Source organism: Candoia aspera, chromosome 4, assembly GCF_035149785.1.
Source record: "Candoia aspera isolate rCanAsp1 chromosome 4, rCanAsp1.hap2, whole genome shotgun sequence".
Lineage (NCBI taxonomy): Eukaryota > Metazoa > Chordata > Lepidosauria > Squamata > Boidae > Candoia > Candoia aspera.
The window spans coordinates 119055102-119082424 of record NC_086156.1 but is presented as its reverse complement, the minus strand read 5'-3'; the positions used below and the strand labels follow the sequence as shown (position 1 = coordinate 119082424).

Genomic DNA, 27323 nt, shown 5'->3' with positions numbered 1-27323 from the left:
GAAAGCACTCCGGCGGGAAATACAAAAAAAAAAAAAAAAAAAATTTTTGACAGCTCTCCCGGAAAAACCGGAATGCCAGGGGGGGCTACCATTCGAAAAGGGGGCAGTATGTCATGAGCACCATTGAGCTGAATGCATCAGCACAACGGCACATATAACAATACCACGGAAACAAGAGCAAGGGATTAAAAGATAAGCAAAGCGACGCACAACAACAGACACAGACCCCGAGGAGAAGGGAACGACCCCGGCCGGAAAACCCAGTCAAGAGAACACAAAGGGGGAAGAAAGAGCGACAAAGACAGGGCGGATCACGAGGCACGCCTGAAGCTGTCAGCAGGAATGCAAAGGATATCGCCCAGCTGAAAGCAATCACTGGCCGGAGGAAGAAAACGATTATGAGAGAAGCCCGGGGCACCAGCAGGGGCCCCGCAACCCCTCACCTACCGGCAACGAAGCATACAGGACTTGGGAGGATGACACAACCCAAGGTGGGGGGGGCGCTGACCGGCGCGGGCTATTTAAACCCCATACCGGCACGCTCCCTTCGCTCTCAGCATTTTCTAGCTATGCACTATGCTGAAATAAACCAGAACCTGATCTTCCCTGAATTGGTGTCTGTGTTTTACTCAGTAGTAGGCAGCACATGACACTACTGTGCAGATGACGACAACAACGATGCTTTAGATGCTGCCCAACCCCCAGCGACTCTCGCCTCTAACCAAGTACAGTATGAGTGAAAGCCCGTGTTAGATGCTGCTTAGCTGTGTGAACTGCTGGATGAGGTCATCTGTCATTTTGGGTTTAGGCATCATCAACAAGCTGACAGTCCCCAATTGTACCTCTCAACCCAGGTCCCTTCCCTTGAATGTTGCCACCTGATGGGACTCAGGAGACGTACCTTCCCAGGGGCCACCCCAGCCCTCTGGAACAGCCTCCCACCTGATATCCAAGGGATGCCTGCCCTTTCAGCCTTCTGGAGGGCCACAAAGACCAGCCTCTTCCCCCAGGCACTGAGCTAGGATGGGGGTTGAGCTGAGAGGAAGTTTGGTGTGGCACCTGGGGATGAGGGTACTTTTGGCTTGGGCTATGTTTTTATGGATTGTTGTGAGCTGCCTAGAATCATTATATGAGGTAGGCAGCCATATAAGTGCTGTAAATAAATTAATAACTAAATCCCAGGCCAACCAAATGATGCTTTCAAAGTCCTGGACCAGTGCCCAGAGCCTGGATGGGGTTGGATGGGGAGAAACAGACTCAAATTCAGTCCTGACAAGACTGAGTGGCTTTGTTTTTTTGCCCCCACCCCTGTCCCCACTTCCAGGGATATTCTGTCAGGGCCAGCCTCGCTTCACAATAAGACACAGACTCACTTAATGGGTATTAAGGATTTCTGGTTTATTGGAATGATAGCTGACAGAACGAAAAACGGGAACGGGGTAGGTAGTGTGGGGGCGCCCCTTTTATACCCTCCTGTATTGCCCCGGGCTTCCCCACCCCTCAATGCCCCGATCCCTCTTGATGGGACCCTTGATGGCTGCTTGGGCATTTTCCCCGGTGTCTTCTTTGTCTCCCTGCGACGGTTGTGTCCTCCAGGGCACCATGTGCGTCTTATCTTCATTCCTCTGACGTCTCTCTTTTCAGTTGCTTATGGGTCCATGGGTGTGGGTGCCTTTGGGTGCTTGTGTTAATCCCTGGTTTGATTATCTCCTTCCCCTTTTCCTTAATGATCATGATCCACGTTGTGAGGCTCTTTGTGCCTTGCAACGAGGTCATGACATATTCCATCTTTAGTCTTCAGTGAGGTAGAACTTCCCCGTGCAAGACTGGTGCACAGTCTGGTGGTCCTCCTGGACTCACAGCCCTGCTCAAAGAACAAGTGGCAGCTGTGGCCAAGGGGCCCTTTGCACAGGTCCATGTGATGTGCCAGTTGTGTCCCTTCTTGGACACTGAGGCCCCTCAGACAGTCACTCATGCCTTGGTCACCTCACAACTGGATTACTGTAATGAGCTCTACATGGTGTTGCTCTTGAAGGCCACGCAGAAGCTGCAGCTGGTCCAGAATGCTGTGGCACAGGTAGTGGAGAGCATGCCTTGGTGTGCACATGTGTCCCCACTGCTTCATGAGCTGCACTGGTTACCGGTTGGCTTCTGGGTACAATTCAATGTGTTGGTTATCATCCATAAAGCCCTCCATGGCATAGGGCCTGGCTACTCGGGGAACTACCTGCTTGAGTATGTTTCCACCCATCCGGTGAGATCAGCTCGAGCGGGCACATCCCAGGTCACAACAATTAAACAATGTATTGTATATACATTTATTTGCAACTGTAGGTTTTAGCAAAATTCATACAAAATTACAACAATCCCTATCAGTCCAATACATCCCCTCTGAATTAGCAGCACTATTTGTCAACATCTGCTTTCATGATTAAAGGCATGAGATAAGAGAAGGAAAACAGAATGGAGTTTGTGCCAACCTGTTCGCTGAAGCTTCTGTCCTCGCCAACCGTTCTTGCTTCTGCGTGTTCCCCAGGGCTTCTCGGCTCTCCTCAGCTGCCCCCAACCACAGCTTGAGCCAATTGCTCAGCTGCCCACTTATTCCACCTTGCACGCTGAATCCAGCAGCTGCCCTCATTCGCACAAAGCATTGCATGAGCTGAGCCTCTCCATTTTACCGCACGCTTCCTCTGAGTCAGCAGGCCTTTAATAAAGGTTCTCCCTAAAGGAATACTGGAAGAGCAGAACTGACTTGCACCCTCTGAAAAGCTGCCTTTCACTTCCCCAGTTTGGTTCAGTCCCAGCCCCACCGCTGGTGCTGGCGGGAGGCATTGAGCTCCCTCCTGGGGTCTGGGCGTTTGCTGATTGCCAGAGCTACCCACCAAGGGCAGCTTTCTTGAGTGGGCACTGCTCTTGCCTTGGCAGATGTCTGCCAGGAGCGGGAGGGCAGCAGAAGCGCAGAAAGCTGGTCAGGGTCCTCCTGGGAATGGTCTGCACAGGACACTTGGCTTTCTCCCTGGGGGCAGGGGAAGCAGTTGGAGGCCTACTCTGGGAATGTGTGTGCATGCGTGTGTGTGTGTGTGTGTGCGTGTCTGTGTGCATACAGTCCACTGCCCCCCCCCAGCACAAACATCATTCTTTTAAGAGTCTCCTCTATCCAGGATGCTTATTAATAAAGTCCTGCTTCTGCCACCACTTAGCTCCCCACCAGTTCCGGATCCATCCCAAATTCTTTCTGGGCTGACCGCAAGGGAGGGTCCCCCACCTGAATCACCACAAGCAGCCAGGAGGCTCCACACTTGACAGCAATGACTGAACATTTTGAGGGAACTGCGTCGGGGGCTGCCTGTCGGGGGCACAGCAGCAGGATCCCCCAGCTCAGGAACCGGAAGCCGCCCTGCCTCTCACAGCCAGCTCCCTCACCCCACAGACATGGGGGGGGGGGTGGGGAGAAGACAGACGTTGCCCTGAGATACCCTGCAAGCCTTTGGGGACTTGCCATTCTGCCCCACTGCCCCCCTCAGCCACCAGGGCTGTGACAGGCCCTTCAGCCGCCCAATGAGACAACCAGCATCACACCCCCTATGCCACCAGGCCAGGCCAGGCCATACAAGGCCATCTCCTCTGGAGAGGGGAGCAGCCCCCAGTGGGCCTCAGCAGGATGGAGTCCACCTGCAGTTGGCCAGGCGGGGATCTCTGGGCAGAAACTCCGTGGTCCAAGCCCTCCTCACCGAGCACCAATCGCTGACTGAAGGAGGCCTGGCTGGGCCGCTGCCCTCCCACCTGCCTCGCGTTGAGAGACCAAGAAGGGGCCCTTCAGCTGATTCTCTTTTATTACTTGCAAGGCAGGCAAAGCGCTGCTCCCAAGGCTGTGCCCAGAGCTGATCCGAGGCCAGAGGGGCGTGGATGGGTCGTGGCACAGCATCAGGTTCAAAGCCAGACCGTTGTTGGCAGGACACACCCCCTCAGCCCAGGGGGTTAAGCTCGGGGTAAGCCCTGTCAGTGCCTGGCCCACAGAAGCCCAGGGCAAACATATGCGCCCCCCTGCTCCATCCCTCTCATATGTGTGACTTGCACATCCCAGTATGAGCTCCTGGAGGTCCGGGGGTGCGGTGCATTGGGCACTCCCCCACGCCCGGGTAATTGCAGGAGGAGGAAGCAGCAGTCCAAACTAAAGCAGGAGGGTGACAGTCGTCGGGGAAGGCAGGGTGGCCTTGGATGGCTTTTTAGCGGTTTTATTTGTTTGTTTGTTTGTTTGTTTTTCAAATTTAGTCACCATTCATCTCACTCAAAGCACGACTCACTGTGCTCCTGCCTGCAGAGACAGCATGGGAGTCGCGAGCCAGGGGTGGCGGCAGCAGGCCTCTTGCCCCCAGGGGCCCCGTGTCTTTGCAGGACTCCAACGGCGTATGCTGCCACCAGCAACAGCTCACATGCAGTTCAGCGTCCAGGGGTAGCAGAAGTCCACGGCATCCTGCCAAGGCCCCTTCCCCACCCACTGCTTCAGGAGCCACCCCAAGGCTGTCAGAGTAGGCTAGGAAGCGGTTGGCCCAGGAGATCAGAAAAATCACACACCAGACATTTCTATAAAAATTTATTTTACAGAAAGCACAAAAACATATTTACAGGCTTGTGCATGCACACACGCTCTCAGAGAGGAGCGAGCTGCTTACTCGGCTGCAAGGCTAAAAACAAAGGCACCCCAGTGCCCAGCTCTGGGGATGGCGGGGGGGGGGGCACACAGCAGACCGCCAGGGAGTGCCCGGACCTTGGGACAAGCCACCACTGGCCCTGCTCTGATCCAGCGTTGACTCCCAAGGCTTCTTCAGAGCTGGGTTATTCGGGGCCGAGCAATCCGTGCCTGCAAAAGGAGGGCCAAATGGGGTGTTGGCTTTGGACCATCCAGAGGACCAAGGGAGGCAAGCCAGCTCCCCCTTCCCCAGGGGCCAGAGTGGGGCCCCTGGGAAGCCCCTGTGGGAGCCCTGCCTGATGGCTGGAGTGTCTGCAGGCCCCAGCTGAGATTGGGGCCAGAGACCCCCTCCCTCACTCCCTCACTCCTTCCCTCTAGAAATTGTCCTTGCTGACATCCATTGCTGCCCCCTCCCTGCCCCAGCTGCAGGGGGGGGTGCCTTCTGTGCTCCGGTTCCTCCTCCTGCCCTACTTCCTTTCCTCTCCAAGCTTAGCAGCCCCAGTCCTGCCCTCGGTCCTCCGGGGTGGGGGGGGCTGCCGTCCATATCCCCCTCCCCTTCCCACCCCCTCTCCCCCACTTCTGGACCTGGAGGGATGTGTCCACTTTGTCCAGCCAAGGTTGGAAGCCTCCCTGTTCAGATGCGGAGCGGGCGTCCTCCCCGCCAGCGCTGGCAGAGGGGTCTGCGGGAGAGAGCAGAGGGGGCCCTGTGAGGCCCATCGATGCCCCTGGCCTCGAGGGTCCCTCACCAAGAATGGGGGCAGAGGGGTGTCCAGGCACAGGGCCAGTGAGGGAACCCTGCGCACATCCTCACCCCTCCTCAGACACCACGCAGGTCAGGAGCAGTGGCCAAGAGGTTTCCAGCCCCTTGTTCCCCTTTGGCACCCCGGCAGGTTCCAGCCCCTGGGCGCCTTTGCCCTCTGGCAGACTCAGGAAGGGAGCGTGGGTTGGCCTCTTCCAGAGAGCCTCCTGGCAGGACCTACCTGGCACCTGGTGCTGGGCTTCGGGGCTCTGCGGGGCGAAGCCCTGAGGCCTGGCCACCCAGTCTGACTCATTCTCGTACCATTTCTCCTCGTTGGGATCTGAACGCAGCCGCCTGGGAGAGATGCAGAAGAGGCGTCAGGGAGAGCTGTCCTTTCAGGCCGCCAGTGGGACTTCAGGCTGAACTTGCTGCCACGGCAGATGTTCAGCTGGGAAAGACGCACTCTTGCTTTTCCCGCCCGAGCAGCTGAGAGGAAGGTGGTGATGGGTGACACGAAAGGAGCCGTGCCACGGAAGAGGGAATCCCCGCCCTGGCCTCTGGGGTGCTCTGGGGTGCTAATCCTTAGCTACAGCTGTATCATTCGAACCCAGACCCCAACCACAGCAGATCACAGGTGCCACCCAGGGAGGCCTTCTCCTGGGCCGCCTTGGACCTTAGATGCTTGGCAGTACTGGGGTGGGCAGCTCCAGCTGGGGTCCGAGCTTCCTCTGCCCTGGCCTGCCCAAAGCGCTCTGCGTCTGGACGGTCCCAGTTGGCCGGGGAGCAGTGGCTGGCTCCCAAGTTGCCACTGGGCAAGCCACTTCTGGAGATGTCCATAGAGGCGGGGCAGCTTCCCCATTGCCACCCGAGCCAGCTGCTGAAGTGCCAGGTCTCCTGGTGGGAAAGTTTATTGCCACCACCTTTCAAGCCCCCCAATCCATCCAGCGTGGCGTTTTGGGTGGCTGCTCCGGAGCCTCCTTCTGAAGAAGCCACTCGCCCTTCTGTGCTGATAGTGACTGCCAAACGCCACCTGGTGTTTTTAGGCGGGGAATAGAGAGAGAGCCCATCAGGTGCAACAGCAAAGGTGCTGGGCTAGAAAGCAGGAAACCATGGGTTCGAGTCCTCCCTTAAGTGTGAAAGCTGGCTGGGGGCTTTCTGCAGTGAATCGCTAAAAGAATGTCCGTTCCTTGGTAACCACCTGCTTCTCTTTGGAGAATACGTCGGATAGGAAGGAGCATCCCCCTTCCGCCAGTCACAAGTGGAGAGCTGCTCTCCAGGCCATGCAAGCATGGCAGCTTTCCAGAGCCTGCGCAAGGCTCCACTTTTTGCTGAGCCTCCCTCCAGAGAAGAGCTCCGTCCCCGCACGGTGGCAGCGAGGAGGGCTCTAGCAGAGGCAGCCTCTGGCCTCGGCCGTGGAACACCTCTGTGGCCAGACAAGGGACCCTCCAGAGCTGGCTTTTGCCCCGAGGAGCTGTTGGGCCTTGCAGAAAACCAGCCAGAGCTGAACTGCAGCCACAGGAGGTTGGGGGGGGGGAAGTAATTTCTGACCCCCATCGGTCATCAGCATCGCTGGGAGAAGTGCAAATATCTCTGTGCATGTGTGTGTGCTGATACATATGTAGTTTGGGTGCTCAGTGCCCAACCACGGGGCTCAATAGGCTACTCTGAGTCTTTTTAATACGTTCATATTTTACACTCTTTTGTGCTGCAGTGGGAGCCTTTGAGCGGATTTCACGCCTGTGGCTTAGAATTATAAATGTTTGCTTATTTCCAGCTGCTGCTGTTTCTGTTTGGATTGCAGTTTTAAGCCACTGGCAAATTGCCCTGTGAAAACAGTTGTTTTGAGGAGTGGTGCGTACCTGTGAAAAATAAACACAACAACCGCAAAGCCAATCCCTTGCCCGCATCACGATGTGGGCAAGGGAGGGAAGGGGTCGCAAGGCAGCTGGGAGAGACTGGATAAGGGCTTCCCAAGCACTGGCCATGGAGACACCCCTCAAGGCCAAGTCAAGGCCCCGAGCCCATGGAAGCAGCAGAGCCCCCGAGGCGCAACTCACCTGCGGTCTTTTTGTGGGCAGCAGCGCTGCCAGCAGAGGAGGGCAGCCAGGATGAGGATCAGGAGCACCAGCACCGCCAGACCCAGGGCCACCCCCACGGCCACCCCCACCTTGCTGATGCCTTGGTCACAGTGGCGGCCAGTGTACCAGTAGGCATCCGACTGCTCGCAGCTGGAAAAGGAAAGGCAGAGTCACAGGCCTGGGGATGCCACCCTCATTACAAACGGGAGGTTTTTAATTATGTATTCATTGCATTTCATTTAGGATAGCTGCCCACTCCGACAGACTCTGGTTGAATGTGCAGCATCCCGGATGCCCCGCAGCATGTGGGACCGTGAGCCGAAGGGAGGAGGGGGCAGCCCCCTCTTTGTTTTCCTTCACCAGTGGGACAGCAGGAAGAACCAAGCTGCGGGTAAGTCCTGGGCTTCAAGAGCCCATCGGGCACAGCCCAATGTGATCCACTCCGCCTTGCTCCCAAGGCACCCAAGGAACCGTGCTGGGAGGTGGGGGGCTGTAGCTGGGGGTGAGTGCTGCAAGAAGTGCCATCTGCAGCTGTTCTTGGCCAAGAGCATCTGCCCCAGGGCAGCCCCTTTTCAACCAGGGCCACTCTGGGCAGCCCCCTTTCAGATGTGCTCCTTAAAGGTCTCGGGTGGGGGGGGCTCTTTCTCCCAGTCGGCAGGGTTGTTCCCCCACCCTCCCAGGCCCTCCCTGCTCCCAACCCCAAGCAGCCCAAGTGGGGCCTGAGAGCCTGGGCTGAAGTCCACTCTGCGGGCCTTGAGGCTGTTCCTCTGCTGCCTCCTCACAAGGAAGGGGCAGGGGCTCCGGAAATTTTTTGCCCACGGAATTGTGCTAGGATTTCCAAAGGAAGTTCAGTAGGTTGGCTTAATGACGTAGCAAAGGGGCTTGGCCCTGCATGCCTCGGATGCAGCTGCCCCATGCCCTACTCACTAGCAGTTTGGCCCATTGGGCTTAATGTAGCAGCTTCCCTGTTCGCAGCGAAAGGGTTCAGGGTGCAAAAAGCTGCAATTGGAGACACACTTCAACTGGTTGCTGACGTTTCGGGCCACATAATACGGCTGGAGCTGTTGGGTGATCACAGAGTCCTTCTTGCATACTTTGGACAAATCTAGCAGGGTGGAGGAGAAGAGCTGAGTTAGCCAAGGACCAATGCGCCCAACCCAATCGCAGTATCCCAGTCACAACCCTCTGGCCCGGGTGCCTCTGGGAACCCAGGAGTCCACAGCACCACCCAACCTCTGCTGCTGCTCTTGCCCTGCAAGTGCCACACAGCCACTCCCCAGTCCCTTGCGCAATGTTGTCGGATGAGGCTGAGCGCCGTGTTGTGGGAGAACGTGTCTCATGCCACTGTCCTTGCCCGGTGGATATTTTCTTCATGCTCCCGCAGATAAAATGCGCCCCACTGAGACCCCTGGCAGAAGGGCCTGCCTTGTTTCCTCTGGTTCCTTCTGCCCTGTTGCTGCTTCTCTCATGCCCCCTTAGGTGCCCAGGAAGGTGCCCATGGCACCAGGCGTCGCCCTCTACCTGCTCTCTCTCTCTCTCTCTCTCTATCACACACACACACACACACACACACACCAGCTCTCACCTTCAAGGCTGAGTGGCACTGGAGTCACCAGAGAGTCATTTGATTTAAAACACAGACTATCTGAAAGAGAGAAGCATGTGATTAAAAGCCTTCTGCTGCCATTGGGAAAGTGACACTTTCATGAGCACCAATCTGGGCAAAGAGCCCAGAGGAGAACCAAACAGATGGGAGCTCCCCGCAAGAGGATGGGCCCAAGTAACAATTTGCTCTTTAAAATCCTAAATCCCTCCCACAGCCATCAGAAGGCAGACCAAGCCCCAGCTGGAGTTCCAGGGCCATCTGCTGGAAGCATCTGGCCTTTGCAGGACCGTCCCTGGTGCTCAGGAGCGTCCTTGTGCTCCCCCCAAATGGAGAGGAGGCCCCTCCATGCCCCTTCCCTGCTGGGATGATGCCCTGTGGGGAGGGGGAGGGTCAGACCTGCAAGAAGGCCTTGCTCTTGGGGCCAGCCTGCTTCTGAGGCAGATCAGGGGAGTGGCACTTTCCCGGTGAAAACAGAGGAGGGCCAACGCTCTGGGTCACAGGAGGGAGGTCGGCAGCTGGCAGAGCTGTCACTCCGGCCCAGCCACAGGCCTGCTTCCTGGGCAGCCCCCTCAGCCTTGGCTGCCAGAGAAACCGGAGCTGCCCAGGAAGCGGGCTTTTCCCAGGCCTGGAGCATATTGGCCTCACGGAACACCTGCCGGAGGTTGCTCTTCCAGCTGGCTGTCACCTCCACCCCAGGGCCCTGTCCCCACATCTGCACAGACCCTCTGCCTTCCCTGCCCCTTGCTCCTTCCCCAAGGAGCATTGCCAACAGCGACAGCAGAGCAAGAAGGGCCGGGGGGGGCAGGAGAAGAGCCCCCTTCCCTGCCCTTCACTCTCTTAACAACAGCAGCAAAGCAGCCCCCACTGCCCCTCTGCCGCCCCTTTTGGGGCAATTTTCCAATAACAGGTTTGCTGGCTTGCCCTCACTTCCTCATCAGGAGCCAGACAAGGAAATCAGGTGGGATCTTTGCCAGGGACCCGCCGGCTGGCTGGCTCAGAGTCCCTCTGCACCGGGGCTGCCAGCAGTGGGGCTGAGCCAACGCACTCACACTCACCTTTGTCCTCAGAGGAGCATATTGTCGGTGCCGTGCTGTGCAGCTTCTCCTCAATTCTCCGCATGGCTGCAGCGTAGAAGGCCTTAAACTCAGAGAAAGACACCTGCAGGACCACCTCATGATCCACTTTAATGCTGCCCTTGCTGGCAGGAAAGAAAAAGGGAGGAAAAAACTTCTTCACAATGTCAAGGAGGCATACACCAGGCCTGCTGGCTTTTCTGCCTCTGCCCCAAGCCTTGCTCCAATGGCACCACTGTGAGACGATGTGTGTCCTGGCCTTGGCCATCTTGGGCAGAGGGCTTGCAAGAGCATCTGGAGTAAAGTTCTGCTGCCTAGGGTGGGGCTGTTGCCCAAGGAGGGGTTGGGGGAATGTGTGGACAAGCGACTGTCTCCCCCAAACAGTCCCCTCTGGGCTCTCACATCGCTTACCTCAGTTGAATCACAGTTACATGCTGGTACCCAGGAACATCTGCATAGAAAATATTCATCTGCACGCACAGAGAGAGAAGGGGCAATTATGGGAGAGAAAATGCCAAGTGAGATGTCATCATTATGAAAGGACTTCTTGGAATGTGCAGAGAGGCTGGTGTCCACCCGAAGTGGGTGCTATCTCACCCCAAATTTGCAAGGGGGGCCTTTGGGCAAGCCTAAGTCCTTCCAATGTTCAGCGCCCACCAAGAGGCCACAGGCAGAAGCCAAGGCCTCCACCCCAGTTACGGAGCACCTCAAGCCTGGTCAGCCATAGGCCTGACCTTTCTTGATCATCCAGGATGAGACCAAGAACCTGGCTTTTCAAAACCAACTTGCTGGTCTCCAATCTTCATCCAGTTACAAAACTAAATCTGTGTGTCAGATTTTGGGAACATCTGCCTGCACCAAAGCCTGATCAACAGTCAGAAAAGATCAAAGGGCCAGTTTGTCCCTCCAAGCCCCCCGCCTCATCACCAGGCAGAGGGGGAACTACTGCCCTTGACCAGGCCTCCTTTGCATTGTGCTGTATCTGAGCTGCAGATACCTGAGGCCGTTGCTGCCACTGGCTGTAAACCACAGACCCTGGGACAGGACGAGAGGAGCTCCGGACTCGCAGGACTCTGAGCAGAATGTCAGGGCCCCTTCACACCACCCACCACCCACTTCACCTGTCTCTTAAAGTGTGCTGCAAAGGATAGGAAATCAGCCGAGCCAGGAGTAGCCATCCCCGGTTTAAATTCCATGTTGATCACTTTGACAGTGATGTTGATTGTAGCCATAACCTTCACTGCCAGAAAATGCAGGAGAATTAAAGCATCAGTGGGTCTCCAAACAAGTGCCCGCGTGCTACCACTCTCCCTTGCCCCTTACCCCTCCCCTTCAGGCTTCAATCGAAAGGGTTTATTTACTTATCCAAGTGTTCACAGATCTCCACTTCCCAAAAGAAGAACAGTAAACTCATAAAAAGAGAAATCCAGCTAACACCCTGGTTCTTTTGGTGCCCATGTACCCATCTGAAGAATAAGCCCATAAAAACAATGTTCCTGTTAACACCTTCATACCTTTGGTGCCCACACACCCTTGAACCATACCATTTTCATGGCCAGGGTGGGAGGGGTCCTTTTTCTAGGAGGCAGGGTGTGCCAAAGAGCAGGCGGTGCCACTAGGAAGGTGTTCCATCTCGCCACCCTCCCCTCCCACGGGCAGGGACCTCAGCATTCCTTCCTTCTGAGCTCACTCAGGGTAGCTGAATGTGTAGGATCCAAGGGTCAAGCCACGCAGGCTTGGAAGGGGACAACCAGCCCTTTCAATTGCTCCTGAAAACCTACAGAACTGGGGGTCACACGGCCACAGTCCTGAGCATCCCCCACCTCCCAGACCCTTGTATTCTGGACCAAGCGGTCTCCTAAGACAGGCCACTGAACAGTGCATTGCAACAGTCCAGGCGAGTGGTAAGGAGGGCATAAGGCATAACAGCAAGGCCTCCCATTCCAGTCAGCACCATAACTGGTGCACAGCCAATGCTAAGCAAGGGACCTTCTGCAGCAGTAGCAGCAGTAGAAGTCCAGGAAGACCCCTGAGTCAGAGATCCGCTCTCTCGGGAGCAGCACTATCTCCTCAAGAGACTCGCCATGATGGAGAAAGGAGGCCATCTCGTCTGGGTTCACCTTCAGCCTGTTCTCCTGCCCAGCCCCTTAAAGCTAACCTCAGCCGATCTTCTCCCACCGCACAACCGTGTGATGCCGTTCATTTCTGACATGTGATTTGATGGACATGTGCTCCAAATTTGTGGTGGAAGAAGAAATAAGTGATCCAGAAGTTTATTTTTTTAACATTGGTGATAAAGCTTTTTAATAAATACACTGCCTTTACTAATTATTACAATCCTACTAAAGATTTTCCAGATATGTTACATAGATATTTTGAATGTCTTTTTACTTCTGAGTAAAAAGTATATTTCTACTCAATACTGTATATTGGTTGAACATACAAAATAGGGGATGGGGTGAGGAAGAAATAAAGATGTAAAAAAGGAAAAAGTGCAAACAAAGGAGAAAAAAGCAAAAGGAAGCAGCTAAACCAGGTTTCATAAAGGCTGCTATATTTCAGCTGTTTCCTTGCGTCCTTTTCTCCTTTATTTGCCTTTGTGTTGTTGCTGTTTTCTTTTTCTCTCTCTCCTTTATTTCTTAATTCAGCTTAATTTTTAAACATATCATTAACACTTGGCCACACAGTTTAAGACTGACCCATCTTTCTACTACTCTCATAAAGACCCAATTTGTAATAAAAAAGAGTTATTGATGGTCCAAGAGCATAAATCTATCATGCTGTCTTACTAACACCGAAAAGTAATCTTTTTTGCTGCCCCTGCCGCCAGCTTAATAAATCTATACTTCTTAACAGAATAATGTTTCAAGTTTTTGGTATTTACTTCAAGAGCAACATTCACATCTTTAAACCTTACTGATCTTTCTGACAACATTTTAACAGTCTTAGAGATATTAAGCCAAAGCACAGCAATAGGAGGACAAGCCTATATGAGCAAGGAGGCCCTAATTCATTTTAAGCTTCCAATATAATGGGGTGGGGAGCCCATCTTTTAAAAAACATTATCTGGGGAATCCAGTGAACTGTGTTTTCTATTGTGTTTTTGTTCACTGAAATTTTGTTTTTTACTGTATGCCACCCAGGGTCACACTTTTTATAGAAAGCCTTTAAATAAATAAATCTTTAGCTGATTCAGTCTGATAAAAACTATTATTTAATATTTTTAGGCTCATTAGCTATTAGATTAGCTATAGATTAACATAACATATACTAACTCTCTATTACTCCGTTCTTGGCAATAACTCAGATCAAAGCTCTTTTCCACACCCAGTCAGAAGCACTCGGAGGCAGAACCTTTCCTGAGCAGCAGCCACTAATTCCAGTTAGTCAGAAAAGGCACTCCCGGACTTCTGATTATATGCCACCGGAAACTAACACAGCTCTCCTCCTTCAAGGTCTTCCACATCCAGCAAAAAGTTCATTGCTGGTTTCATTTTATCTGCACGTATATCCAGAATGTCATCTAGTGATCAAATACCATCAGACCTTTGACAAACGTTTATAAAAGCAGGGAGTGGTGCAGGATAAATAATTGATGGTCACATTGTCTGTGATCTATAAATCAGCCATGCTTTTAACAAGGAAATCGCCCCATAGCCTGCAAAGTCAGCAGGATCTTCATCAGCCTTCAAAATCACAGCATCACTGAAGGAGGCTAGGAAAAACTTATTCGAACAAGAGTCAGTCGGATAGCAATTGACTGCAGAGGATTTTAAAATTACCAGATGTCCCACAGAATAATACCTTATTCATTTTTCTGTTTTTTTATCTGAATTCTACCATCCAGAGTTTGGGGATTTTGGCAGGATGTAAATATATAAAAGTGCTCTGAAGCTGTTCAGATACAGGCATGTTATGGCCGGGCCTGCAAAGACCGCCATGAATTCCACATGAAAGTCGGGTGCCCCAACACCCAGCATCATAATCAAGGAAATTGAGAGGAGCACAAAAGAGAACTTACCCACAAGCACTTCATTCTGTGCCTCTTTGCAAAATGGCTCAGTATAAGGTGATGGACATCGACAGCGATCCCCAATGGGAACCCCTCCATTCAAACATTTGGGGGGAACAATTTCAGTGGTAGAAGCTTCACAAAAAAGGACAAAATTAGCCCAAACAAAGGAAAAAATGGCAAGAAATCATTAAAAGCATTACCCACTGAGAGTTACCTAAAAAAAGACATAAAAAACCCCACACGTAAGAACAAACCAATTCATAAACCATATCATCTCAAGTCAGAATTAGAATTAGATCGTGTTCTACAATGTAACCAAATGTTCTTCTACAGAAACTTTCCAATGGGAAGAATCAGAAACTATTCTCGAACGAGACACATCACCTGACATCACCAATGAGCAGCTGGAAGAAAAAATAACAGTCTATCGTGCACTACCTGACTCTGAGGCACGGGGAATTTCTAATCCCTCCTGCTTCTATGCGTATAATAGGACACTTCTCAAACACAAAGGAAGAAATACTTGGGGAAGGGAGAGTACATACACAAAGATGAATGATCCCACCTCTGCTTATACCCGTGCTCTGACGGGTAGATTCCAATGTCGTTTTCTGTGGGGTCATCCCACTGGGCGAAGGTGGACTGGAGGAGGTGTGGGTTGTGCTTGGACCCTCAGCAGTTGCGGAGGCCGCAGACGGTGACTCCGTGGTGCCGGAGGAGACCCTCTGAGGACCAGCGGGGACTGAGGAACTGATCGAAAGGGTAGCGGTCTCGGGAGTCAATGGCGTAGAGGTCTTCGAGGGGCTGGACGAAACAGGAAGTGAGGTCTCTGAACCTGTTGTTGGGCTCCCACTGGAAGGCACCGGTGAGGGTGAGTGAGAAGACCCCTCTGTAACGGGGGAGTGTTCCGAGGTCGGAGGGGGAGACGCTGATGTGACTTGTGAATGTGTGGAAGTCCCCTCTGTGGTGCTGGGACTGGACGTCACTCTTCCGGTAGTGCTGTTCGACTCCTGGGCTTGGGATGTGGATGAGGTCGAGGACAAGCTGGTCTCAAGAACTGCCGTGCTGGCAGAGAGGCTGCTTGTAACCATGTGTACCCTTGTGGCTGTTTCCACACTCGTGCTCGGAGGGGTGGATTCCATTGTCGTTTTTCGGGGCATTGTCACAGTGGGCGAAAGTGGAGTGGAGGAGGTGTGGCTTGCGCTCTGACTCTCAGCAGTTGCGGAGGCCACAGACGGTGACTCCGTGGTGCCGGAGGAGACCCTCTGAGGACCAGCGGGGACTGAGGAACTGATGGAAAGTGTAGCGGTCTCGGGAGTCTCTGGCGTAGAGGTCTTGGAGGGGCTGGACGAAACAGGAAGTGAGGTCTCTGAACCTGTTGTTGGGCTCCCACTGGAAGGCACCAGTGAGGGTGAGTGAGAAGACCCCTCTGTAATGGGGGAGTGTTCCGAGGTCGGAGGGGGAGACGCTGAGGTGACTTGTGAGTGTGTGGAAGTCCCTTCGGTTGTTCTGGGACTGGACGTCACTCTTCCGGTAGTGCTGTTCGACTCCTGGGCTTGGGAGGTGGACAAGGTGGAGGACAAGCTGGTCTCAAGAACGGCTGTGCTGACCGAGAGGCTGCTTGTAACCGTGTGCACACTGCTTGCTGTTTCCACACTCGTGCTCGGAGGGGTGGATTCCGATGTCAATTTGTGGGGCATTGTCACAGTGGGTGAAAGTGGACTGGAGGAGGTGTGGGTTGTGCTCGGACTCTCAGAAGTTAGGGAGGCCGCAGACGGTGACTCTGTGGCGCCGGAGGAGACCCTTTGAGGACCAGCGGGGACTGAGGAACTGATGGAAAGGGTAGTGGTCTCAGGAGTCTCTGGCATAGAGGTCTTGGAGGGGCTGGATGAAACAGGAAGTGAGGTCTCTGAACCTGTGGTTGGGCTCCAAGTGGAAGGCACCAGTGAGGGTGAGTGAGAAGACCCCTCTGTACCGGGGGAGTGTTCCGAGGTCGGAGGGGGAGACGCTGATGTGACTTGTGAATGTGTGGAAGTCCCCTCTGTTGTGCTGGGACTGGACGTCACTCTTCCGGTAGTGCTGTTCGACTCCTGGGCTTGGGATGTGGATGAGGTGGAGGACAAGCTGGTCTCAAGAACTGCCGTGCTGGCAGAGAGGCTGCTTGTAACCATGTGCACGCTTGTGACTGTTTCCACACTCGTGCTCGGAGGGGTGGATTCCATTGTCGTTTTTCGGGGCATTGTCGCAGTGGGTGAAAGTGGAGTGGAGGAGGTCTGGGTTGGGCTCTGACTCTCAGCAGTTGCGGAGGCCACAGACGGTGACTCCGTGGTGCCGGAGGAGACCCTCTGAGGACCAGCGGGGACTGAGGAACTGATGGAAAGTGTAGTGGTCTCGGGAGTCTCTGGCGTAGAGGTCTTGGAGGGGCTGGACGAAACAGGAAGTGAGGTCTCTGAACCTGTTGTTGGGCTCCCACTGGAAGGCACCAGTGAGGGTGAGTGAGAAGACCCCTCTGTAACGGGGGAGTGTTCCGAGGTCGGAGGGGGAGATGCTGATGTGACTTGTGAATGTGTGGAAGTCCCCTCTGTTGTGCTGGGACTGGATGTCACTCTTCCAGTAGTGCTGTTCGACTCCTGGGCTTGGGATGTGGATGAGGTCAAGGACAAGCTGGTCTCAAGAACTGCCGTGCTGGCAGAGAGGCTGCTTGTAACCATGTGTACGCTTGTGGCTGTTTCCACACTCGTGCTCGGAGGGGTGGATTCCATTGTCGTTTTTCGGGCCATTGTCACAGTGGGCGAAGGTGGAGTGGAGGAGGTATGGGTTGCGCTCTGACTCTCAGCAGTTGCGGAGGCCACAGACGGTGACTCCGTGGTGCCGGAGGAGACCCTCTGAGGACCAGCGGGGACTGAGGAACTGATGGAAAGTGTAGCGGTCTCGGGAGTCTCTGGCGTAGAGGTCTTGGAGGGGCTGGACGAAACAGGAAGTGAGGTCTCTGAACCTGTTGTTGGGCTCCCACTGGAAGGCACCAGTGAGGGTGAGTGAGAAGACCCCTCTGTAATGGGGGAGTGTTCCGAGGTCGGAGGGGGAGACGCTGATGTGACTTGTGAGTGTGTGGAAGTCCCTTCGGTTGTTCTGGGACTGGACGTCACTCTTCCGGTAGTGCTGTTCGACTCCTGGGCTTGGGAGGTGGACAAGGTGGAGGACAAGCTGGTCTCAAGAACGGCTGTGCTGACCGAGAGGCTGCTTGTAACCGTGTGCACACTGCTTGCTGTTTCCACACTCGTGCTCGGAGGGGTGGATTCCGATGTCAATTTGTGGGGCATTGTCACAGTGGGTGAAAGTGGACTGGAGGAGGTGTGGGTTGTGCTCGGACTCTCAGAAGTTTGGGAGGCCGCAGACGGTGACTCTGTGGCGCCGGAGGAGACCCTCTGAGGACCAGCGGGGACTGAGGAACTGATGGAAAGGGTAGTGGTCTCAGGAGTCTCTGGCATAGAGGTCTTGGAGGGGCTGGACGAAACAGGAAGTGAGGTCTCTGAACCTGTTGTTGGGCTCCAAGTGGAAGGCACCAGTGAGGGTGAGTGAGAAGACCCCTCTGTAACGGGGGAGTGTTCCGAGGTCGGAGGGGGAGATGCTGATGTGACTTGTGAATGTGTGGAAGTCCCCTCTGTTGTGCTGGGACTGGACGTCACTCTTCTGGTAGTGCTGTTCGACTCCTGAGCTTGGGATGTGGATGAGGTGGAGGACAAGCTGGTCTCAAGAACTGCCGTGCTGGCAGAGAGGCTGCTTGTAACCAGGTGCACGCTTGTGGCTGTTTCCACACTCGTGCTCGGAGGGGTGGATTCCATTGTCGTTTTTCGGGGCATTGTCGCAGTGGGTGAAAGTGGAGTGGAGGAGGTCTGGGTTGGGCTCTGACTCTCAGCAGTTGCGGAGGCCACAGACTGTGACTCCGTGGTGCCGGAGGAGACCCTCTGAGGACCAGCGGGGACTGAGGAATTGATGGAAAGTGTAGCAGTCTCGGTAGTCTCTGGCGTAGAGGTCTTGGAGGGGCTGGACGAAACAGGAAGTGAGGTCTCTGAACCTGTTGTTGGGCTCCCACTGGAAGGCACCAGTGAGGGTGAGTGAGAAGACCCCTCTGTAACGGGGGAGTGTTCCGAGGTCGGAGGGGGAGATGCTGATGTGACTTGTGAGTGTGTGGAAGTCCCCTCTGTTGTGCTGGGACTGGACGTCACTCTTCCGGTAGTGCTGTTCGACTCCTGGGCTTGGGAGGTGGACAAGGTGGAGGACAAGCTGGTCTCAAGAACGGCTGTGCTGACCGAGAGGCTGCTTGTAACCGTGTGCACACTGCTTGCTATTTCCACACTCGTGCTCGGAGGGGTGGATTCCATTGTTGTTTTTCGGAGCATTGTCACAGTGGGCGAAAGTGGAGTGGAGGAGGTGTGGGCTGCGCTCTGACTCTCAGCAGTTGCGGAGGCCACAGACGGTGACTCCGTGGTGCCGGAGGAGACCCTCTGAGGACCAGCGGGGACTGAGGAACTGATGGAAAGTGTAGCGGTCTCGGGAGTCTCTGGCGTAGAGGTCTTGGAGGGGCTGGACGAAACAGGAAGTGAGGTCTCTGAACCTGTTGTTGGGCTCCCACTGGAAGGCACCAGTGAGGGTGAGTGAGAAGACCCCTCTGTAATGGGGGAGTGTTCCGAGGTCGGAGGGGGAGACGCTGAGGTGACTTGTGAGTGTGTGGAAGTCCCTTCGGTTGTTCTGGGACTGGACGTCACTCTTCCGGTAGTGCTGTTCGACTCCTGGGCTTGGGAGGTGGACAAGGTGGAGGACAAGCTGGTCTCAAGAACGGCTGTGCTGACCGAGAGGCTGCTTGTAACCGTGTGCACACTGCTTGCTGTTTCCACACTCGTGCTCGGAGGGGTGGATTCCGATGTCAATTTGTGGGGCATTGTCACAGTGGGTGAAAGTGGACTGGAGGAGGTGTGGGTTGTGCTCGGACTCTCAGAAGTTTGGGAGGCCGCAGACGGTGACTCTGTGGCGCCGGAGGAGACCCTTTGAGGACCAGCGGGGACTGAGGAACTGATGGAAAGGGTAGTGGTCTCAGGAGTCTCTGGCATAGAGGTCTTGGAGGGGCTGGATGAAACAGGAAGTGAGGTCTCTGAACCTGTGGTTGGGCTCCAAGTGGAAGGCACCAGTGAGGGTGAGTGAGAAGACCCCTCTGTACCGGGGGAGTGTTCCGAGGTCGGAGGGGGAGACGCTGATGTGACTTGTGAATGTGTGGAAGTCCCCTCTGTTGTGCTGGGACTGGACGTCACTCTTCCGGTAGTGCTGTTCGACTCCTGGGCTTGGGATGTGGATGAGGTGGAGGACAAGCTGGTCTCAAGAACTGCCGTGCTGGCAGAGAGGCTGCTTGTAACCATGTGCACGCTTGTGACTGTTTCCACACTCGTGCTCGGAGGGGTGGATTCCATTGTCGTTTTTCGGGGCATTGTCGCAGTGGGTGAAAGTGGAGTGGAGGAGGTCTGGGTTGGGCTCTGACTCTCAGCAGTTGCGGAGGCCACAGACTGTGACTCCGTGGTGCCGGAGGAGACCCTCTGAGGACCAGCGGGGACTGAGGAATTGATGGAAAGTGTAGCAGTCTCGGGAGTCTCTGGCGTAGAGGTCTTGGAGGGGCTGGACGACACAGGAAGTGAGGTCTCTGAACCTGTTGTTGGGCTCCCACTGGAAGGCACCAGTGAGGGTGAGTGAGAAGACCTCTCTGTAACGGGGGAGTGTTCTGAGGTCGGAGGGGGAGACGCTGATGTGACTTGTGAGTGTGTGGAAGTCCCCTCTGTTGTGCTGGGACTGTACATCACTCTGCTGGTAGTGCTGTTTGATTCCTGGGCTTGGGATGTGGATGAGGTGGAGGCCAAGCTGGTCTCAAGAACTGCCGTGCTGGCAGAGAGGCTGCTTGTAACCGTGTGCACACTGCTTGCTGTTTCCACACTCGTGCTCGGAGGGGTGGATTCCGATGTCAATTTGTGGGGCATTGTCACAGTGGGTGAAAGTGGAGTGGAGGAGGTGTGGGTTGCGCTCTGACTCTCAGCAGTTGGGGAGGCCACAGTCTGTGACTCCGTGGTGCCGGAGGAGACCCCCTGAGGACCAGCGGTGACTGAGGAACTGATGGAAACGGTAGTGGTCTCAGGAGTCTCTGGCATAGAGGTCTTGGAGGGGCTGGACGAAACAGGAAGTGAGGTCTCTGAACCTGTGGTTGGGCTCCAAGTGGAAGGCACCAGTGAGGGTGAGTGAGAAGACCCCTCTGTAACGGGGGAGTGTTCCGAGGTCGGAGGGGGAGACGCTGATGTGACTTGTGAGTGTGTGGAAGTCCCTTCGGTTGTTCTGGGACTGGACGTCACTCTTCCGGTAGTGCTGTTCGACTCCTGGGCTTGGGAGGTGGACAAGGTGGAGGACAAGCTGGTCTCAAGAACGGCTGTGCTGACCGAGAGGCTGCTTGTAACCGTGTGCACACTGCTTGCTGTTTCCACACTCGTGCTCGGAGGGGTGGATTCCGATGTCAATTTGTGGGGCATTGTCACAGTGGGTGAAAGTGGAGTGGAGGAGGTGTGGGTTGTGCTCGGACTCTCAGAAGTTTGGGAGGCCGCAGACGGTGACTCTGTGGCGCCGGAGGAGACCCTCTGAGGACCAGCGGGGACTGAGGAACTGATGGAAAGCGTAGTGGTCTCAGGAGTCTCTGGCATAGAGGTCTTGGAGGGGCTGGACGAAACAGGAAGTGAGGTCTCTGAACCTGTGGTTGGGCTCCAAGTGGAAGGCACCAGTGAGGGTGAGTGAGAAGACCCCTCTGTAACGGGGGAGTGTTCCGAGGTCGGAGGGGGAGACGCTGATGTGACTTGTGAATGTGTGGAAGTCCCCTCTGTTGTGCTGGGACTGGACGTCACTCTTCCGGTAGTGCTGTTCGACTCCTGGGCTTGGGATGTGGATGAGGTGGAGGACAAGCTGGTCTCAAGAACTGCCGTGCTGGCAGAGAGGCTGCTTGTAACCATGTGCACGCTTGTGGCTGTTTCCACACTCGTGCTCGGAGGGGTGGATTCCATTGTCGTTTTTCGGGGCATTGTCGCAGTGGGTGAAAGTGGAGTGGAGGAGGTCTGGGTTGGGCTCTGACTCTCAGCAGTTGCGGAGGCCACAGACTGTGACTCCGTGGTGCCGGAGGAGACCCTCTGAGGACCAGCGGGGACTGAGGAATTGATGGAAAGTGTAGCAGTCTCGGTAGTCTCTGGCGTAGAGGTCTTGGAGGGGCTGGACGAAACAGGAAGTGAGGTCTCTGAACCTGTTGTTGGGCTCCCACTGGAAGGCACCAGTGAGGGTGAGTGAGAAGACCCCTCTGTAACGGGGGAGTGTTCCGAGGTCGGAGGGGGAGATGCTGATGTGACTTGTGAGTGTGTGGAAGTCCCCTCTGTTGTGCTGGGACTGGACGTCACTCTTCCGGTAGTGCTGTTCGACTCCTGGGCTTGGGAGGTGGACAAGGTGGAGGACAAGCTGGTCTCAAGAACGGCTGTGCTGACCGAGAGGCTGCTTGTAACCGTGTGCACACTGCTTGCTATTTCCACACTCGTGCTCGGAGGGGTGGATTCCATTGTTGTTTTTCGGAGCATTGTCACAGTGGGCGAAAGTGGAGTGGAGGAGGTGTGGGCTGCGCTCTGACTCTCAGCAGTTGCGGAGGCCACAGACGGTGACTCCGTGGTGCCGGAGGAGACCCTCTGAGGACCAGCGGGGACTGAGGAACTGATGGAAAGTGTAGCGGTCTCGGGAGTCTCTGGCGTAGAGGTCTTGGAGGGGCTGGACGAAACAGGAAGTGAGGTCTCTGAACCTGTTGTTGGGCTCCCACTGGAAGGCACCAGTGAGGGTGAGTGAGAAGACCCCTCTGTAATGGGGGAGTGTTCCGAGGTCGGAGGGGGAGACGCTGAGGTGACTTGTGAGTGTGTGGAAGTCCCTTCGGTTGTTCTGGGACTGGACGTCACTCTTCCGGTAGTGCTGTTCGACTCCTGGGCTTGGGAGGTGGACAAGGTGGAGGACAAGCTGGTCTCAAGAACGGCTGTGCTGACCGAGAGGCTGCTTGTAACCGTGTGCACACTGCTTGCTGTTTCCACACTCGTGCTCGGAGGGGTGGATTCCGATGTCAATTTGTGGGGCATTGTCACAGTGGGTGAAAGTGGACTGGAGGAGGTGTGGGTTGTGCTCGGACTCTCAGAAGTTTGGGAGGCCGCAGACGGTGACTCTGTGGCGCCGGAGGAGACCCTTTGAGGACCAGCGGGGACTGAGGAACTGATGGAAAGGGTAGTGGTCTCAGGAGTCTCTGGCATAGAGGTCTTGGAGGGGCTGGATGAAACAGGAAGTGAGGTCTCTGAACCTGTGGTTGGGCTCCAAGTGGAAGGCACCAGTGAGGGTGAGTGAGAAGACCCCTCTGTACCGGGGGAGTGTTCCGAGGTCGGAGGGGGAGACGCTGATGTGACTTGTGAATGTGTGGAAGTCCCCTCTGTTGTGCTGGGACTGGACGTCACTCTTCCGGTAGTGCTGTTCGACTCCTGGGCTTGGGATGTGGATGAGGTGGAGGACAAGCTGGTCTCAAGAACTGCCGTGCTGGCAGAGAGGCTGCTTGTAACCATGTGCACGCTTGTGACTGTTTCCACACTCGTGCTCGGAGGGGTGGATTCCATTGTCGTTTTTCGGGGCATTGTCGCAGTGGGTGAAAGTGGAGTGGAGGAGGTCTGGGTTGGGCTCTGACTCTCAGCAGTTGCGGAGGCCACAGACTGTGACTCCGTGGTGCCGGAGGAGACCCTCTGAGGACCAGCGGGGACTGAGGAATTGATGGAAAGTGTAGCAGTCTCGGGAGTCTCTGGCGTAGAGGTCTTGGAGGGGCTGGACGACACAGGAAGTGAGGTCTCTGAACCTGTTGTTGGGCTCCCACTGGAAGGCACCAGTGAGGGTGAGTGAGAAGACCTCTCTGTAACGGGGGAGTGTTCTGAGGTCGGAGGGGGAGACGCTGATGTGACTTGTGAGTGTGTGGAAGTCCCCTCTGTTGTGCTGGGACTGTACATCACTCTGCTGGTAGTGCTGTTTGATTCCTGGGCTTGGGATGTGGATGAGGTGGAGGCCAAGCTGGTCTCAAGAACTGCCGTGCTGGCAGAGAGGCTGCTTGTAACCGTGTGCACACTGCTTGCTGTTTCCACACTCGTGCTCGGAGGGGTGGATTCCGATGTCAATTTGTGGGGCATTGTCACAGTGGGTGAAAGTGGAGTGGAGGAGGTGTGGGTTGCGCTCTGACTCTCAGCAGTTGGGGAGGCCACAGTCTGTGACTCCGTGGTGCCGGAGGAGACCCCCTGAGGACCAGCGGTGACTGAGGAACTGATGGAAACGGTAGTGGTCTCAGGAGTCTCTGGCATAGAGGTCTTGGAGGGGCTGGACGAAACAGGAAGTGAGGTCTCTGAACCTGTGGTTGGGCTCCAAGTGGAAGGCACCAGTGAGGGTGAGTGAGAAGACCCCTCTGTAACGGGGGAGTGTTCCGAGGTCGGAGGGGGAGACGCTGATGTGACTTGTGAGTGTGTGGAAGTCCCTTCGGTTGTTCTGGGACTGGACGTCACTCTTCCGGTAGTGCTGTTCGACTCCTGGGCTTGGGAGGTGGACAAGGTGGAGGACAAGCTGGTCTCAAGAACGGCTGTGCTGACCGAGAGGCTGCTTGTAACCGTGTGCACACTGCTTGCTGTTTCCACACTCGTGCTCGGAGGGGTGGATTCCGATGTCAATTTGTGGGGCATTGTCACAGTGGGTGAAAGTGGAGTGGAGGAGGTGTGGGTTGTGCTCGGACTCTCAGAAGTTTGGGAGGCCGCAGACGGTGACTCTGTGGCGCCGGAGGAGACCCTCTGAGGACCAGCGGGGACTGAGGAACTGATGGAAAGCGTAGTGGTCTCAGGAGTCTCTGGCATAGAGGTCTTGGAGGGGCTGGACGAAACAGGAAGTGAGGTCTCTGAACCTGTGGTTGGGCTCCAAGTGGAAGGCACCAGTGAGGGTGAGTGAGAAGACCCCTCTGTAACGGGGGAGTGTTCCGAGGTCGGAGGGGGAGACGCTGATGTGACTTGTGAATGTGTGGAAGTCCCCTCTGTTGTGCTGGGACTGGACGTCACTCTTCCGGTAGTGCTGTTCGACTCCTGGGCTTGGGATGTGGATGAGGTGGAGGACAAGCTGGTCTCAAGAACTGCCGTGCTGGCAGAGAGGCTGCTTGTAACCATGTGCACGCTTGTGGCTGTTTCCACACTCGTGCTCGGAGGGGTGGATTCCATTGTCGTTTTTCGGGGCATTGTCGCAGTGGGTGAAAGTGGAGTGGAGGAGGTCTGGGTTGGGCTCTGACTCTCAGCAGTTGCGGAGGCCACAGACGGTGACTCCGTGGTGCCGGAGGAGACCCTCTGAGGACCAGCGGGGACTGAGGAACTGATGGAAAGTGTAGTGGTCTCGGGAGTCTCTGGCGTAGAGGTCTTGGAGGGGCTGGACGAAACAGGAAGTGAGGTCTCTGAACCTGTTGTTGGGCTCCCACTGGAAGGCACCAGTGAGGGTGAGTGAGAAGACCCCTCTGTAACGGGGGAGTGTTCCGAGGTCGGAGGGGGAGACGCTGATGTGACTTGTGAATGTGTGGAAGTCCCCTCTGTTGTGCTGGGACTGGACGTCACTCTTCCGGTAGTGCTGTTCGACTCCTGGGCTTGGGATGTGGATGAGGTGGAGGACAAGCTGGTCTCAAGAACTGCCGTGCTGGCAGAGAGGCTGCTTGTAACCATGTGCACGCTTGTGGCTGTTTCCACACTCGTGCTCGGAGGGGTGGATTCCATTGTCGTTTTTCGGGGCATTGTCGCAGTGGGTGAAAGTGGAGTGGAGGAGGTCTGGGTTGGGCTCTGACTCTCAGCAGTTGCGGAGGCCACAGACGGTGACTCCGTGGTGCCGGAGGAGACCCTCTGAGGACCAGCGGGGACTGAGGAACTGATGGAAAGTGTAGTGGTCTCGGGAGTCTCTGGCGTAGAGGTCTTGGAGGGGCTGGACGAAACAGGAAGTGAGGTCTCTGAACCTGTTGTTGGGCTCCCACTGGAAGGCACCAGTGAGGGTGAGTGAGAAGACCCCTCTGTAACGGGGGAGTGTTCCGAGGTCGGAGGGGGAGACGCTGATGTGACTTGTGAATGTGTGGAAGTCCCCTCTGTTGTGCTGGGACTGGACGTCACTCTTCCGGTAGTGCTGTTCGACTCCTGGGCTTGGGATGTGGATGAGGTGGAGGACAAGCTGGTCTCAAGAACTGGCGTGCTGGCAGAGAGGCTGCTTGTAACCATGTGCACGCTTGTGGCTGTTTCCACACTCGTGCTCGGAGGGGTGGATTCCATTGTCGTTTTTCGGGGCATTGTCGCAGCGGGTGAAAGTGGAGTGGAGGAGGTCTGGGTTGGGCTCTGACTCTCAGCAGTTGCGGAGGCCACAGACGGTGACTCCGTGGTGCCGGAGGAGACCCTCTGAGGACCAGCGGGGACTGAGGAACTGATGGAAAGGGTAGTGGTCTCAGGAGTCTCTGGCGTAGAGGTCTTGGAGGGGCTGGACGAAACAGGAAGTGAGGTCTCTGAACCTGTTGTTGGGCTCCCACTGGAAGGCACCAGTGAGGGTGAGTGAGAAGACCCCTCTGTAACGGGGGAGTGTTCCGAGGTCAGAGGGGGAGATGCTGATGTGACTTGTGAGTGTGTGGAAGTCTCTTCGGTTGTTCTGGAACTGGACGTCACTCTTCCGGTAGTGCTGTTCGACTCCTGGGCTTGGGAGGTGGACAAGGTGGAGGACAAGCTGGTCTCAAGAACGGCTGTGCTGACCGAGAGGCTGCTTGTAACCGTGTGCACACTGCTTGCTGTTTCCACACTCGTGCTCGGAGGGGTGGATTCCATTGTTGTTTTTCGGGGCATTGTCACAGTGGGCGAAAGTGGAGTGGAGGAGGTGTGGGCTGCGCTCTGACTCTCAGCAGTTGCGGAGGCCACAGACGGTGACTCCGTGGTGCCGGAGGAGACCCTCTGAGGACCAGCGGGGACTGAGGAACTGATGGAAAGTGTAGCGGTCTCGGGAGTCTCTGGCGTAGAGGTCTTGGAGGGGCTGGACGAAACAGGAAGTGAGGTCTCTGAACCTGTTGTTGGGCTCCCACTGGAAGGCACCAGTGAGGGTGAGTGAGAAGACCCCTCTGTAACGGGGGAGTGTTCCGAGGTCAGAGGGGGAGATGCTGATGTGACTTGTGAGTGTGTGGAAGTCTCTTCGGTTGTTCTGGAACTGGACGTCACTCTTCCGGTAGTGCTGTTCGACTCCTGGGCTTGGGAGGTGGACAAGGTGGAGGACAAGCTGGTCTCAAGAACGGCTGTGCTGACCGAGAGGCTGCTTGTAACCGTGTGCACACTGCTTGCTGTTTCCACACTCGTGCTCGGAGGGGTGGATTCCATTGTTGTTTTTCGGGGCATTGTCACAGTGGGCGAAAGTGGAGTGGAGGAGGTGTGGGCTGCGCTCTGACTCTCAGCAGTTGCGGAGGCCACAGACGGTGACTCCGTGGTGCCGGAGGAGACCCTCTGAGGACCAGCGGGGACTGAGGAACTGATGGAAAGTGTAGCGGTCTCGGGAGTCTCTGGCGTAGAGGTCTTGGAGGGGCTGGACGAAACAGGAAGTGAGGTCTCTGAACCTGTTGTTGGGCTCCCACTGGAAGGCACCAGTGAGGGTGAGTGAGAAGACCCCTCTGTAATGGGGGAGTGTTCCGAGGTCGGAGGGGGAGACGCTGAGGTGACTTGTGAGTGTGTGGAAGTCCCTTCGGTTGTTCTGGGACTGGACGTCACTCTTCCGGTAGTGCTGTTCGACTCCTGGGCTTGGGAGGTGGACAAGGTGGAGGACAAGCTGGTCTCAAGAACGGCTGTGCTGACCGAGAGGCTGCTTGTAACCGTGTGCACACTGCTTGCTGTTTCCACACTCGTGCTCGGAGGGGTGGATTCCGATGTCAATTTGTGGGGCATTGTCACAGTGGGTGAAAGTGGACTGGAGGAGGTGTGGGTTGTGCTCGGACTCTCAGAAGTTAGGGAGGCCGCAGACGGTGAC

At 55.6% G+C, this 27323-nt stretch overlaps 2 protein-coding genes across 2 annotated transcripts; both read right to left on the bottom strand.

The window, feature by feature from the left end:
- Window positions 1-4738: 4738 nt before the first annotated feature.
- Window positions 4739-14411, bottom strand: LOC134496057 (mucin-3A-like). The gene is made up of 10 exons (XM_063301814.1): window positions 14208-14411; window positions 11308-11426; window positions 10598-10656; window positions 10165-10311; window positions 9093-9148; window positions 8435-8612; window positions 7487-7657; window positions 5671-5783; window positions 5276-5370; window positions 4739-4861 (listed from the first exon to the last, which is right to left on the bottom strand). The coding sequence occupies exons 2-10, from the start codon at window positions 11416-11418 to the stop codon at window positions 4826-4828; spliced, it is 966 nt and encodes a 321-aa protein (XP_063157884.1). The 5' UTR covers window positions 11419-11426; window positions 14208-14411; the 3' UTR covers window positions 4739-4825.
- A 462-nt stretch (window positions 14412-14873) lies between these two features.
- On the bottom strand, window positions 14874-26701 carry MUC3A (mucin 3A, cell surface associated). Its single transcript, XM_063302936.1, has 13 exons — window positions 26528-26701; window positions 25988-26392; window positions 25448-25726; window positions 24903-25186; window positions 22208-24725; window positions 21668-21946; window positions 18968-21406; window positions 18428-18706; window positions 17888-18166; window positions 17432-17543; window positions 16808-17196; window positions 15188-16615; window positions 14874-15005 (listed from the first exon to the last, which is right to left on the bottom strand). The coding sequence occupies exons 1-13, from the start codon at window positions 26699-26701 to the stop codon at window positions 14874-14876; spliced, it is 8997 nt and encodes a 2998-aa protein (XP_063159006.1).
- Window positions 26702-27323: the final 622 nt, after the last annotated feature.

Excerpts from the sequence above, each read along its gene's own strand:
- LOC134496057 (XM_063301814.1), bottom strand. The coding sequence starts at position 11,418 with ATGGCTACAATCAACATCACTGTCAAAGTGATCAACATGGAATTTAAA. Across the intron at positions 5,784-7,486 it reads TGCCCACAAAAAGACCGCAG|GCGGCTGCGTTCAGATCCCA; the intron begins GTGAGTTGCGCC and ends CATCTCTCCCAG. Across the intron at positions 4,862-5,275 it reads AAGTGGACACATCCCTCCAG|GCACGGATTGCTCGGCCCCG; the intron begins GTCCAGAAGTGG and ends CTCCTTTTGCAG.
- MUC3A (XM_063302936.1), bottom strand. The coding sequence starts at position 26,701 with ATGCCCCGAAAAACAACAATGGAATCCACCCCTCCGAGCACGAGTGTG. Across the intron at positions 26,393-26,527 it reads CGAACAGCACTACCGGAAGA|GGGAGCCCAACAACAGGTTC; the intron begins GTGACGTCCAGT and ends GTGCCTTCCAGT. Across the intron at positions 21,407-21,667 it reads CGAACAGCACTACCGGAAGA|AGGGTCTCCTCCGGCACCAC; the intron begins GTGACGTCCAGT and ends GCTGGTCCTCAG.